The 14,862-nt window shown below is 39.2% G+C and overlaps 2 protein-coding genes across 3 annotated transcripts in view; one reads left to right on the top strand and one right to left on the bottom strand.

Moving 5' to 3' along the window:
- The window catches only part of nompB (intraflagellar transport protein 88-like protein nompB), a 74,271-nt gene extending 70,384 nt beyond the window's left edge, over positions 1-3,887 (top strand). Inside the window, exon 17 of the mRNA XM_071670041.1 lies at positions 174-3,887. Coding sequence (XP_071526142.1) covers positions 174-295 — 122 coding nt within the window. The 3' untranslated portion in view covers positions 296-3,887. The remainder of the gene's footprint in view (positions 1-173) is intronic.
- On the bottom strand, positions 2,772-13,901 carry LOC139753481 (lactosylceramide 4-alpha-galactosyltransferase-like). 2 transcript variants are annotated; one of them, XM_071670042.1, is made up of 8 exons: positions 13,780-13,901; positions 13,122-13,285; positions 9,119-9,242; positions 7,277-7,372; positions 6,782-6,978; positions 5,750-5,979; positions 4,667-4,870; positions 2,772-2,924 (listed from the first exon to the last, which is right to left on the bottom strand). In XM_071670042.1, exons 2-8 carry the CDS (start codon positions 13,267-13,269, stop codon positions 2,772-2,774), a joined length of 1,152 nt encoding a protein of 383 aa, XP_071526143.1. In that variant the 5' UTR covers positions 13,270-13,285; positions 13,780-13,901. The 2 variants fall into 2 exon arrangements, with proteins under 2 accessions (XP_071526143.1, XP_071526144.1); XM_071670043.1 differs by having other exon boundaries at positions 13,122-13,282; positions 13,780-13,838.
- Positions 13,902-14,862: the final 961 nt, after the last annotated feature.

Genomic DNA, 14,862 nt, shown 5'->3' with positions numbered 1-14,862 from the left:
TGCATTAGCAATTCATACTACTTTACCCTGAAACTTCTCAGTTCTACCTTCTTCTGATAGGCTTACTTTCTCAAGCAACATCTATCTTAAACTTCAGTATTGAATACTTGCTACATTCCATCCCTATGCCCTGACTAATTTTTTCCTTTAATAAAAGCTAATTCAATTTACAGACAGCACTTATGTGGACCCACTTGGCCCTCTGCAGGAGCGGCCAAAGACAAGTATTAGGCGAAAACAGGATGAAGATGACTTTGCTGATGAAGAACTTGGTGAAGACTTGTTGCCAGAGTAAGATATTGCCAGAGTAGGATTTTAAGGAAGCATATCATCAGCTTAAAGTCTGGAGGGTGGCCTCGTAAATCTGTAATACAGTACAGAAGACAAGAAAAAATGTACATGAAATTACATGCCAATAAGACTGATGTTTAAACTACTGCTAATTAAATCATATAGATGGGAAACATTTGCAAAAGCCTGAGTGTGCAGTATCAAAAATGGCCTTAAAAGTACTGCTGTTTTGCATCTGACCATAGATCCTGAAAATATGGTCAGACCAATTAACAGTCATGTGGAATTTGTCCTTGTCTCCTCTGTGGCACCTTTTTATATTATTAGCATATTGAAGTCAATAATATGATGGTAAAATTGTTGTTCCCAAAAAGTGACAGTGCAGTCTGTTTATGTATATCTCTGATGCCTGTTCCCTGGGGGACTTCCAACAAGGGGATGGCCACAGAAAAAGTCTGCATTTATTCCTGTCCTTACATGCCTCCCTCACAAACATCACTCCACAAATTCTTTCCCCATTTCTCTCCTTGCCAGTTCTATTTTGCTACAAATCTCACTATTTGCCTATGATGCGGATATTGCATAATCTGGCAACATGGTACAATCTTCAGATTCAGCTGAAGATGATGTGTTGCCTCAATGAACTTGTTATTGAGAGAGGAGGGATACAGCTTTTGCTCACCATCCATACATTTAGTGATATTTTTGCTATTTCTGTTCTGGTGGTTATTTTTCCTCTCCCAAAAAGGCCTGTATTCCTGCTTGGAAGCAAAAAATGTGTTTGCAAGTGAGATTTCAAGATTTGCTGGCAGGGCTGACTCCAACATCCAGACACTAGTTTGGGCTTCCTTCTTATATCATTGCACCCTAAAAAGCTGGGTCTGGTCAACCTAGGAAGACCAGTAAGGTGACTTATAACCTAATAGGGATGGCTTTTTCAACTGTACCATACTACCAGATGATGTGATATCCCACCATAAGCAGGTAATAGACTTTGTTCAGTAGATAAAACTTGATGCATGAAAGCCTTATTTTAAAGCATAATCATCATTGTTTCATTTTTTGTTTCTGTATGCTGCAAAACTGGTTCTGAAAAAGGGTTTCATCTATCCTGAAATAGTTTGAAGTTTGACTTGATATGAATGTATGAGCCCTAACATTATGTAGCCTTTTGTCTTTTTACAATAGTGTCCTTGGCTTTTGGTCTTTTGATACTAGCTCAAATTAACTGTTAATTTGCTATTTATTACCTATTCCTTTTGGATGTGTTACCAGACTCAGCTTGCAGAAGGTTACGCCGCCAATGAGGCTGTACCAATGGAACAGTCTCATCAAGGAACTCCTCTCTCCAAAGGAGTCTACATTTTCATTCTGCTTGAAGTCATGTAGCCTTGGGTTTAAGGATACTCAGGAAAAAGGACTTGAGGACTTTCTCGTAGAATGAGGTCTTGGGAAAATTTTAAATAAACTCATAATAAATATTCCTTCTGCATGGAGTTCTAGACTGCAACTGAATTGATGGAGGATGCCATCCCCCTTGTTAACTAAGAATCAAATTACTGCCCTCTTTTTCACCAACTGAAATATTCTTTAACATCAACCTAATGATTTTGTTACATATCTTCCCTTAAACATTATAAGAATGTAGCATTATGCACCTACATAATTACTTTTTCCACAGTTTGCATGGTAGCAGGATAATCGTAAGACCCTCACATAACCCACAGTCACAACCATCCACCTTGTTAAAATTTTATTGTTCAAGCACTTTTTTTTCATCTTGTGGGATTACCAGCTTAGTACTGTGAGTTTGAGAAGTGGTTTTATTGCAAAGATTAGCACCTGTATTAGATATTTTCCATACTGCTGTAAGCTCTTGAACACTTATATTTTTAGATAACCCTTAGAACTTTTTCAAAAAATGAGTCCTGGTGTTATGAAGGACCACTTTCCATAGGCTCTGCATCCCAAAGTCATGCTACTTCCAGAGGCAGCAAAATAAGGAATCTTTAAAGTGAATTCTTTGATGAGACTATACTCTCAGTTTTAAAGCCTCACCAAAGGTGGCTTTTTATTAACAGTGTACCCTCACTCCAGTTGGATTCTGGTAAAACCTTTGAGGTGTTTTTACAAGTATATATGGTATGTGATGAGAACAGCTAATGACTTTTATTAGCAATATTATAAAGTGTCCATTCAAGTCTTGCCTCAGTTATAAAAGCACTTATGATTGTATTATTAGAGAGTTATGTCAACATTTATTCTTATTTAATTTTTAAGTCACCCCTGTTGATGTTGGTTAGCTACATTCCTCATGAAAAGGTGAAATAATATCAGGCTTGTGTCTGCTTAAGAATATAATGAACATCATAAAAAAATTTGCTGGGCATCTTGTGTATGGGTGGTATAGGTGAAGGTCAATGGATGATTAGTGGTAAACAGCATGGTCATAGGTGATGTTTCTGTAGGTTTTGGGTGGTCTAAAAGAAGGCTGAGCGGAAAGCAGCATGACTGTAGGTGATGGGACAATAGGTTCTTGCAGCGACATCATAGATGCTGTCCCTACCTATTATGATAGGCTCATATTCACTCAGCTTATTCCATGTGTGAAGAACATAGACAGACTTCAGTTTCTGCAGAGAAAAAAAATGCATCTGTACATTGCTTATATAATAGGTTGAACTTCTTTTTCTTTTAACAAATAGACAATGGATAATGGATAGTGATCAGGTTCTTCAATAATTAAGTGTGATTGGTATGAATGTCTTGTGTACAGGGATTCTAGAGTTTGGATGTTACACATGTTTACAGTAACAGTGACAAATGGAAGACTAGAGATTAAATATTAAAACCATTCTGATGTAGTAGTAAAAGCTGATATATCTCTTTACCTAAAATTCATTCTGGAAAATGTAGTATCAGTTAATGAAACTAGTTGTGTGATTCAGATGATTATAACTCACAAAAAACTCATGCAAACAAGTCCTAGGTACATACTGATAAATACAGTGTTCCAAAGTAATTGATTGGCAATAAAATATTACAGAGCTCAAAATCTCTAGCTGTAAATAACTTGAATGGTCAACCAACTTCACTGACCATACACATGAGTTCTTGATAATGTTCTTCAAATATCCATCCATCCTCTTTCACATTTGAAAAAAAAGATTCCAGTATTTTTTTCAATTGTTCATAATTTTGTGTTAGTGAAATATTTCCAAGAAGAGACAAGAACAGCCTCATTTTCTTATATCCACTCTAACTGTCTTGTACAATACACCAAAACCAAAGCTCCCTATTCTCAGCCAAACCCCACAGACCTTTCCCCAGACCACTTCCTATTCCCTGGTTCAGCCCATTGACAACTTCATCAGGTGTTAAGAATAAACACATACACACTATACATATGGCCAAGAAGTGGTCCTGGGTTTATGTAATTAATGAATGACTTATTTTGATTTGTTCTTCATTAAGCAATCAGCCACAATTGTAAATTTTTTTTTTCAAATGTTTTTGAAGTAGATTATGAGAAAAGGATTTCTTCAATATGAAATTACTGTTATCTTCATGCAATTCAAATATTTCCCAGTAATCAGTATATGTCTTTAATTAACCTAAGATAGAAATAGTGATTTTGAAATGCATGATTCTTCACATCTCATTAAAAAAAAAAAGATAGTCAATGTTTACCTGATTTCACTTAAGTCATGTAAAACAAACATTCCAATACTTTCTTGCTTCCATGCTCAGATGAGGTTCATGTGGCAGCCCCAAAAGGTTCTTGCATACACAAAACTGAATCATAAACTTTTCATGTTTTCTCATTCATGATAATGAAAGAACACAGTTTCCCTTTTATGGTTAACTCTTAAAGGTAAGCATTTTTAGAAATCAACACGACATGATATCTCTTACTTATGTATCACACAATTTTATGCCTTGAACATAAGTCATAGCAGTGGACTGTGTGAAGATACTACATGTAAAATCCAGAGGAAAATATGAAATTTAGCAGGTACAGATGTTTTCATAGTTCTATATAACCTTGTAATGTTACTGATGTCCAATCTTGCAGAATGATAAAGGAGAACAGTTGTAGGTACAGCAATTATGCAAGCATCAAAAGATAAATGCATCTCTTATGGAGACTGCCTAGTTGTTATCTCTCCTTCACACGCTGATACGAGTTACTCTATCATTTTCATTTTCATGAGTTGTTCTTGTACCTGATTTATCAGAATTCACAATATAATCTTTCCTTGTTTTTCTTTTTACACTTTTCAATTTCTGAATATCAAAAATCACTTTACTAACTACAGACTTTTCTATGATATTTTAAGCTTAACAAAATCTGGACAGCTGCCTAAATTCTTACCTCTTCAAATTTATAACCATAACCTTTTGTGAAATAGAACTGCCACATTTGATGTGGTATAGGCTGCAGCATATTTTCTGGAAGGAGACTCACTCCCTCACACTTTCTGGTTCCATTCAGGACATCATCCAGGTCTGTAACATTGCATAGTTCCTTCAGGACCTTGGTGGCTGCCCCTGGCCCATTGACATGCCATGTATCTAGCTGGGGATGATTCATAATTCCCAACTTCATTAGTAAAGTATAATGTTCAACATTAAAAAAAAATGATTCTGCCTGAGAAAAAGAAAAGTGAAAATGGAGCAGGGTTAGTCAGGAAAACAGGGAGGGAACTGGGGCAGTTTACCCTGAGCCTCTTCCTACAGGGAATATCCATTCAAGTCCTAGATGTAGTGAGATAATGCTTACCAACAAGTACCTATAATGAAACTTTGCTGAGAGGCAGGGCTAGCATATAATGCTTACCATATACCTTGCTTGTTTCACAGTTCTGTTTTATCTGTTGCAAGACATTCCATAATTGTTCACTATGAGCTCATTCAAAACAGCTCTTAGCCATTTATCTAACCTTCTGTTAAAGCTCCCAGTGCTCACTCCTTGAAGATGACTTATTTCACTGGGCACAACTCTGATGAGTATCTCCATCTTTATTGCTAGGGTCTCAGATATTTTTGTCTAACATATTCCTTGGAATTCTAATAGATTTAAATACTTCTTTCTTATACACTGTGAGGTTAGTAATCCCAAGATCTTTTCTTTCATTATATCTGTTTCCTGCCATTCTTAAATCATCATATATCCTTCTTTTCTGTCTAGACTGAATGGTTCACGGTCTTTCAGTCTTTCATAATAATTCAAAAGAGATTTGATTACACTTTAGTTTGCATGTACAGAAAGATCATCTTGCTCCCAAAAAGTGATGGAGAATCATTTGATGAATAAGTTCTTATTTCAAAAACTGTTACAATATCACATACAGCCATATCTTAATCCTAACTGACATACTGTTATCTATTTTTACAGCAAATCTTCTACCTTCATAAAGCTAATTCAACATGAGGGAAGGCGTTGTGCTTTGCTCACCTTGAAGTTGTCCTTCAGGTACTCCATAACCATGTAGATAAACTGGTGACCAGCTTCAAATTGCATGAGAGCATTGTTGGCAAAGGAGTCGGAATAGTACTGGTAGGCGATGATGTTGTGCAAATGTGTGATGTTCTTGATGCAGATAGTGTCAGCATCACTGTAAAATCCTCCCCAGAGCCACACAACAATATTGCGTAGCAAGTTGCTCAGGTTGGATTGTGGCCATGCTGTGTTCATAGTGAACCGGCTTTGTTTATTACACAGTAACTAAGAAGTCACAATCCTCATCGCCAGCATTCATGCTACACCTAAGAAGCCAGATTGTATGTGGCCATTTCAACCTCATCAACACATACTGTACCCAGCATGTACACTCTTAACAACCAATACAGCCTCAACAGTTACCCTGGTCCTACTAGAAGCCACTTCAACAGTTATTATATATACATGAGGCACACTATATACAACGAACACTTCTTCCTCAACATTTATGATATGCCCATGAGCCACACTGTATATAACCAACACTGCCCCTTTAACATTCTTAACTTCATGATATGCACATGGACCACTATTTACACTGCAAACACAGCTTCCTCAACAAATGTTACTCTTCTGAGTCACACTGTACACACATGAGATAACCCATATATGATAATGATGCACCCACCATAGACCTTGAAGATAAGAAAGAAATTAGTTCATTTTTCTTTTTACAAAAAGGTAACTTTGATATTCAGAAAATCAATAATAGAACATTTCCGATAGTACAGTTAGGCTATCCTTTAAAATTTTATCATCATAAATTTCTGGAACATGTCTGTTTAATGAAGCACTATTACAGTACTACATTACAGCTACATTATCCAAGGTAGCACTTCCCAGGACAAGCAAAAAGCTAGCAACATCAAGGACATGCAATGAGCTAGTGCTATGATGAATATGGCTAGTAGCTAGCATACAACCTGGTACTTTCACCAACCTACAACTAATTAGGTCATGTGCACAAAGGATACAAGGAACACTCACGTGTATTTCTTGTCCAGTTGCCAGATTTGAAGAACTTGTCTAGAGGTGTTTGAGAGAACATCTTGTCAAGGTCAGCGCCTACAACATGAAGGTTTTCGTAGTGGCGTTTGAGTTCCTGTACAAGGCCATCGGAGTCATCAGCAGCTGGTGATGTCAGGATATACCAAACCTCAGCTCCAGGGTTCTGGCCAGCCCAGCTGATAATGTAAACTTCCTTTCAATCACCTTGGAAAAGCTACTGCATACTGTTGTGCCAGGTTTTCTACAAGACATATGAAGAAAACAATACAGCAGAGCATCACCCAATCCTTCAAATAAGCCTACTCCCAGAGTAAGAGAGCACCACCTACCTCTCAGCAAAGCATCACTTATCTTCTTACAATGCACTGCCCACCTCTCAACACAGCATTGCACCTACCTACAAAGCCTCACTCACCTTTCCCCAGAACACAACCCAACAAAAAACCACCCACCCCTAAACAGAGTACCACTCACCTTTCAGCAGAGCACCAGGCCCTGTAGTATGGGCGAGCATTGCACGCTGTGTCTGACAGGAATATATTATAGTCTGTTGTCTTGGGTGTGATATCACTGAAAAACAAAAGCATAATTACAAGTCAATACAAGAGGTGATGGCCTTTATCAATGATGCCATAAATGATTCACATTTACAAACCAGTGGGAGCAAATTGCTAGCAAAATTGCTTGTTTTACAAAAGCAGCAAGCAATACATACAACTGAGTTTATATAGTACAAAAATTACTTGCTAGACTTGGGTTGGCTTGGTTAAATGCACAATCTTTGTGTCACATATATGAACCTACTTTCTTATAACACTTAAAGAAAATAATTAGATCAAAATGTAGGGAGATCTGTATATTACCCTGGTGGTTGATATCAAAAGCCTTGTACTGGAGGTATCAGATCTACAAGTCTCAAGAGGCATTACTTGAAGAACTTGAAAAGGTGAAACACCTGGAGATTTCTCTATAGTCTCAGTAGATAAAAGTATGAGTAGCTTTAACTTACCAGAGCCAGGGTGGGTGGAACCTGTGAAAATTTATCTAAGAGCCAAGATAGGAAGGGTGAGAGTAGCTCAAACTATATAAAGTGGACGAGTTGTATTCTACCCGTAAATTCAGATGCAGTACCTAAACTTCTGTCAGTAGAGACTGGATAGCTGGGTCTACTCCTAAGGTTATACAGCAACTGCAGACTTTTGGCCAGTAAGTGAACTTTAGCCATACTTATAGAACTTTTAAAAGTGAAACCACTAAGGTTTCACTTTTGGATGCATATGTTAGGAGATGGTAGAAACCTTGAGAAATTAATTAACTACTTTACTTGGGACTCAAGGAAAGTGGATGATCTGTAGCTGTTAAGGGATCTCATGAAACTTTATCTTTACCATCGGGCAGGTGAATTAGCTGTTGATTAACATATAAGATTGAGTGAATCACATAGAGGAAGACTGGTGTCCCTTCTTACAGTTAAGGTAGAAGGAAGAACATTAAATTCAAGTGGAGCATTTGTATTTTTCTTCTAGAACTTGATTAAGTGGATCAATTGTAGCTTACTGCCTATGGTGATACAGATTACCTGAAGAACCAGTGGATTGCACCTTTTTCACTTGTACAGTATAGGTGACTGGATCACTTTATTCATACCTGAGACAGATGGATCACCTGAAGCTCTACCTATATAACATGAGAGAGTGGATCAGCAGTAGCTGTACTTATAGTGTAGCAGTGGATCATTTTAAGCTCTAGGTCAAGAAAAAGTGGATTGTTTTGAAGGTTAAGTGTAGGGCTATGGCCATCGAATCCTCTCTCTATCTGATCCTTTTGTTACAGCAGCCCCAGTATTCAAGGAACACTATGTGTGGGATATTCTCAAATGTCATTAGAAATATTTCCTGTAGTTTGTTAATATGGTTAACTATACCACAGCTTCCTAAACAGATTGATATACAACTCAACCCGGTGAAAAATTAACTCATGTTGCTTCTCTATCAGGTGTATGATGATGTCTTAAGCATGTTCTTGATGGGTAGATCATTTATAGCTTTATGGCTGTACTTTACCTACAGGATCTGACAATTGTAATCACTTTAACTTCACCTGTACAGTCCGAAAAGGTGGAGCACTTGCATCTAACCTACTGAAATTTTGGTAAGAGGATCATGTACAGTTTATTGTATAGACAGATAGGTCACTAGAAGCCTTAACGTAGGATGATGTATGATATGTAGCATTACTGTCATTTATGTGTAGATCATGAAAAGAACAATCAACATTTCCTGTTGACTGGCAAAGATATACTGCCTACAGCTCTACCTGTAGAGTCGGGGCAGGTGGAAGAGATTGCTGGGGTTGCTGTGAAGCGTAGAATTCCGGAAATTACATAATGCCCTCTGCCACCATGTCTGCCTTGTCACTTCGTGAGCTGACCTCTGCACACCTGCAATATAGATGTAGAACTGAGATGATTTACCTGACAAGTGACAGTGTTATGATGTTGCTGTATTCTAAAGAAAATTTAACTTCGTGGGAACAATGGCAAACATACCTTAAACAAGTGAAAAATAAAATTAGATGAGGAAAACCAGTTTTAGACCAGAAAAAGTAGAAAGTTCGTCAAATAAAGTGTGAAAAGCCTGAACAGCATCTCACCAATAATATATCACTCACATACTCTAGGGCAAATAACGTGAAATATCAGCTTGAAGGAAGAACAAGAGTGAAAATACTGCAGTACTTACATTAATAGGGAAATGTGGACTTTTTTGGTGGCTTGAATTTTCACTCAGTGTAACCTATAACAGGCAGAGTCCATGGAAAGTTCCAGAGCATGCACTTGTTGGTAGAGGGAGGATGCCTGATAAGCTTGTTGTACCAACTAAGAAAATAGTTACTTCTCTTGGAGAGAGCAAGGACACATTGCTCTCAAATCTCTCAAGCCCCTGAACAAAGTGAGGAGGAACAGTGAGGTACCTGTCCTTCCAGTTGTGCAGCTGAACAGTCATATAACAGCATGTTGTTGCTACAGCTTCTGTGAAATGTGTTCCTGGAGTCCAGACATGTAAACGTAGTGGGACTGAACCTCAGAAGGTAAGTTCTGAGGGATGCGAGCCCTCAGCCTCTCTTGAGATGTGTGCTGCACCTGGCATAGATACAAGCTGTTCCACCTGTGAGAGCTCTTGTCATATTTATGGAGTCATCTGTCCTCCTGATTCAAGTGACAGATCAGGTTCTGAAGTTTTGGGAGATGACGTAAATGTGAATGCAATGTGTCAACTCCCTGTTCAAATGTAAAGTGTTTCGTTAGTCTCCTTACACAAGGAGGAGTGTCAACTTGTACTTTCACAAAATCTCAAGATGTTAAAACTATGTAAGTATGTTTACTATTTTTTGCAGCTTACTGAACAGGGACATGTTAGCATTGCATCAGCAAACAACAACTAACTCACTCCACAGACCCCAACATCCTATACAGATTGCACACTTGCCCTCTCATCAAGACTCTTGCATTTGCCTACCTCACCACCCGATCCATAAACAGATTAAACAGCCTATTGTGACATCACACACCACTGCCGCAGGCCAACCTTCACTTGGAACCATTAAATATCCTCTATTCCTACTCGTACACACGGCTTACACCATCGGTGAAAATTCCTCTCTGCTTGTAGCAACATTCCTTCCATACCATATACTCTTAACACCTTCAACAAGGCATCTCTATCTACCCTGTCATTTTCTTTCTCCAGATCATAAATATCACATGCAACTCCTTCTATTTCTCTAAGTGGTTCTCATTCTATAAAGCAAACATCCTTTACTACTTCTGTAACCACATTATTCTTCCCCATCCTGATGCTCTGTGCATGCCTTCATCCTCTCAGTCACTAGTCTTCCATACAACTTACCAGGGATACTTAAACTTAAACCTTGGTAGTTTGAACACATATCTTTATCCCCCTTTTCCTGTATATAATGGCACTATACATGCATTCCGCCAATCATCAGGTACCTTACCATGATCCATATTCATAAACTGAAAATCCTGACTAACCAATCAACAATGCAGTCACCCCCTTTCTTGAGAAATTCATCTGCAATACCATCATTTCAGCTGCCTTTTGCATTTCATATTATGCAAGGCTCTCACCACCAGGAACAAAGATGAGGGCCAGGTGAGGATTTCCCTCTATGGCTTAGTCATCTGTTCTTGACACTACCTTGTGACATGGGAAATGGCGAATATAGATAGGGGAGAAAGAATACTTCCCATGTATTCCCTGCATGTCGTAGAAGGCAACTAAAAGGGAGGGGGCTGGGAATCCTCCCCTCCCATTTTTGCTTTTTCCAAAAGAAGGAACAGCAAAGGGGGCCAAGTGAGGATGTTCCCTCTAAGGCTCGGTCCTCTGTTCTTAACGCTACCTCGCTAACGCGGGAAATGGCGAATATGTGTAAAATATATATGTATATATATTGGAAAGGATCACAATTTTGCGCGTGATCAAGATATTCCTATGAGTCCACGGGGAAAATGAAACACAAAAAGTTCCCAAGTGCACTTTCGTGTAATAATCACATCATCAGGGGAGACACAAGAGAGAAATATAACAGTCAGTTGATATACATCGAAGAGACGGGAAGCTAGGATGCCATTTGGTAAAGAAACGAAGCTAGGATGCCATTTGGTAAAACCAAATGGCATCCTAGCTTGGTCTCTTGGATGTATATCAACTGACTGTTGTATTTCTCTCTTGTCTCTTCCCTGATGATGTGATTATTACACGAAAGTGCACTTGGGAACTTTTTGTGTTTCATTTTCCCCCTGGACTCATAGGAATATATGGGCTATGGATAGAGTTGTGCGCAGGAGGATGGATGTGCTGGAAATGAGATGTTTGAGGACAATGTGTGGTGTGAGGTGGTTTGATCGAGTGAGTAACGTAAGGGTAAGAGAGATGTGTGGAAATAAAAAGAGCGTGGTTGAGAGAGCAGAAGAGGGTGTTTTGAAGTGGTTTGGGCACATGGAGAGGATGAGTGAGGAAAGATTGACCAAGAGGATATATGTGTCGGAGGTGGAGGGAACAAGGAGAAGAGGGAGACCAAATTGGAGGTGGAAAGATGGAGTGAAAAAGATTTTGTGTGATCGGGGCCTGAACATACAGGAGGGTGAAAGGAGGGCAAGGAATAGAGTGAATTGGAGCGATGTGGTATACCGGGGTTGACGTGCTGTCAGTGGATTGAAGCAAGGCATGTGAAGCGTCTGGGGTAAACCATGGAAAGCTGTGTAGGTATGTATATTTGCGTGTGTGGACGTATGTATATACATGTGTATGGGGGGGGGGGGTTGGGCAATTTCTTTCGTCTGTTTCCTTGCGCTACCTCGCAAACGCGGGAGACAGCGACAAAGTATAATAAAAAAAAATAAAATATATATATATATATATATATATATATATATATATATATATATATATATATATATGTGTGTGTGTGTGTGTTTTTAAATGGAACAAGGAGAAGTGAGAGACCAAACTGGAGGTGGAAGGATGGAGTGAAAAAGATTTTTTGAGCGATCGGTGCCTGAACATGCAGGAAGGTGAGAGGCATGCAAGGAATAGAGTGAACTAGAACAATGTGGTTTACTGGGGTCTACGTGCTGTCAATGGACTGAACCAGGGCATGTGAAACGTCTGAGGTAAACCATAGAAAGGTCTGTGGGGCCTGGATGTGGTGGATAGGGAGCTGTGGTTTCGGTGCATTATACATGACAGCTAGAGACTGAGAGTGAACGTATGCGGCATTTTTTGTCTGTTTTCCCTGCGCTACCTCGCTGAAGCAGGGGGTAGCGACGCTGTCTCCTGTGGGACGGGGTAGCGGCAGGAATGGGTAAAGGCAAGCATGAATATATTTGTATATGTGGATGTATATGTTGATATGCATATGTATGTATATGTGCGTGTATGGGCGTTTATGTTTGTGTGTGTGTGTGTGAGTGGATGGGCCATTCTTCGTCTGTTTCCTGGTGGTACTTCGCTAACGCGGGAAACGGCGATCAAGTATAATATAATATATTAATATTATATATATATATATATATATATATATATATATATATATATATATATATATATATATATATATATATATAAAGTGAAAATGATGTATCTATAACAGCATTCTACTATACAAGACAGGTCCCATGCAGCGTATAGACCTACGCGAATAACTTGTATTTCCTAACCAAGAACTAGTGATTATGGAGACTAGGTAACCTTGCCTGTCTGAGAGGGGAGAGAAGGATGCAAAATTGATAACTTACGGGACCTGGATAAGTCAGGCTGGGGAATGTGATACGGAACTGAAGGGCGATGCCATCTTGTGGAGTAGGTTGGCTGCCTTGCTATCATCACCACTGCTGCAGCTGACAAGAATAAGAAAAACCACAGCCGTTTCGCCTTCCTTGTCATTTTCTGAAGGAACCTACTGGGAGAAAAGCCATATTGGAAGTAACCATAAGGACAGGAATTCATTCATTAATCGGCTTTGAGATTTTCTCAGAAAATTCTTACCTCTAAAAACTTTTGCAGTATTAGTGACGGTGTAGTTAAAGCAGGGGGTGATATGGTAAACCTTCTGGAACTAGAGGTGGGGAGATTAAAAGAAATAATAGCATTGGGAAGATGTTTAGTTACGAACAGAGGGGAGAAAACGGGGTACCAATAGTGAGTGGGAAGACAGATATGAAAGTTGGAGACACATGGTACCACTAGATGGGAGACACTTGCATGGCAGATGGTGTAAACTCTTGGGTTACCACTAACGGGGAGACACTTGGGCCGCGATGTGTATAGTAACCCCATTCGTGTAGGTACACCTTGGTCACATATAATGAGCGTAATTACAACTTAACTACGTACTATTCGTGTAGGTATACCATGGGTACTAACTATTCGTGTAGGTATACCTTGGGTACTTACTATTCGCGTTAAAACGGTTGAAGAACTACTTCTGTGTATATCAGCTCGGCAACCTCCGGAGAGACCGTCTGAATTTCTGGCCATTTTTTCCTCGTCTTTTATATAAAACTGAGATAAATAGATTTTCGTCTATTTTTCCTGCATTCTTACACTCGAATGAAATGAACCTGAGTTATGGTTCATCTTTACCTCCTCATCTGGAGATACAGAATTCTATCCCCTGGATCGGGGCTGAGGTGGGAATTGTATCACAAGTACCTGGACTGCCAGAGGGCATTTGCCACTGCTACATAAAAGGCTCATTAAAAGGATGATTTACCAAGCAGGAATATGGGGGAAAACTCCTTTGTTGGATGGATTATCTGGACGGGAAGAAATAAATGTCTTGCCTGAAGGCACAGAATCCCCGCCTGAATATGTCTGCAAATAATGCAGCGGTCATGAGGGAAGTGATAAGCGAGGAAGGTTGCTTGAGCTCACAAGGGAGACTAAACTGACCCGAAAGTTGGTTTGAAATGTGGTCGATGAAATCAATTCCGAGCAAATGGAAAATACTGATGATAGAACAACGGGAAAGACGGCCTGAATATGTTTACTGCATAACAGGAAATAAGCTTCGGAATTCTGTCAGGGACTTGGGAGTAGATATCATACTTAACTTAGCAATGGAGGCACGTAATAGGAAAATAGCCGGAGACAAACTGTCCGCAGACAAATATCGGAATAGTTTTCAAGTATAAGAATGAACAAATGTTTATCATGTTATTCATATCCTACATAAGACCAAAAAGTAAGATATGCCTCGCAGGTTGTCACCACACTTAAAGAAGCACAACGAACCCGTAGAGAAGGTCAAGAGAAGGGCAACAATGATGATACCAGAAGTAAGAGAGCATAGCTGCAGGGAAAGGCTGGAAGCTTTGAAATTACCCAGCTTGGAAGGGAGTAGGCTGGGGTGGAGGGGGGGGGACGATCAAAACTTTGAAGTTTTTAAGAGATCAACGAACTGGACAGTGAAAAGCGCTTTGATTTATGTAGGGGTAGAGCAACCAAATGACATAACATGATATTAAGTAAGACATG

Source organism: Panulirus ornatus, chromosome 14 (assembly GCF_036320965.1).
Source record: "Panulirus ornatus isolate Po-2019 chromosome 14, ASM3632096v1, whole genome shotgun sequence".
Lineage (NCBI taxonomy): Eukaryota > Metazoa > Arthropoda > Malacostraca > Decapoda > Palinuridae > Panulirus > Panulirus ornatus.
The sequence above is the reverse complement of the archived record's forward strand: the minus strand, read 5'-3'. Positions and strand labels throughout refer to the sequence as shown.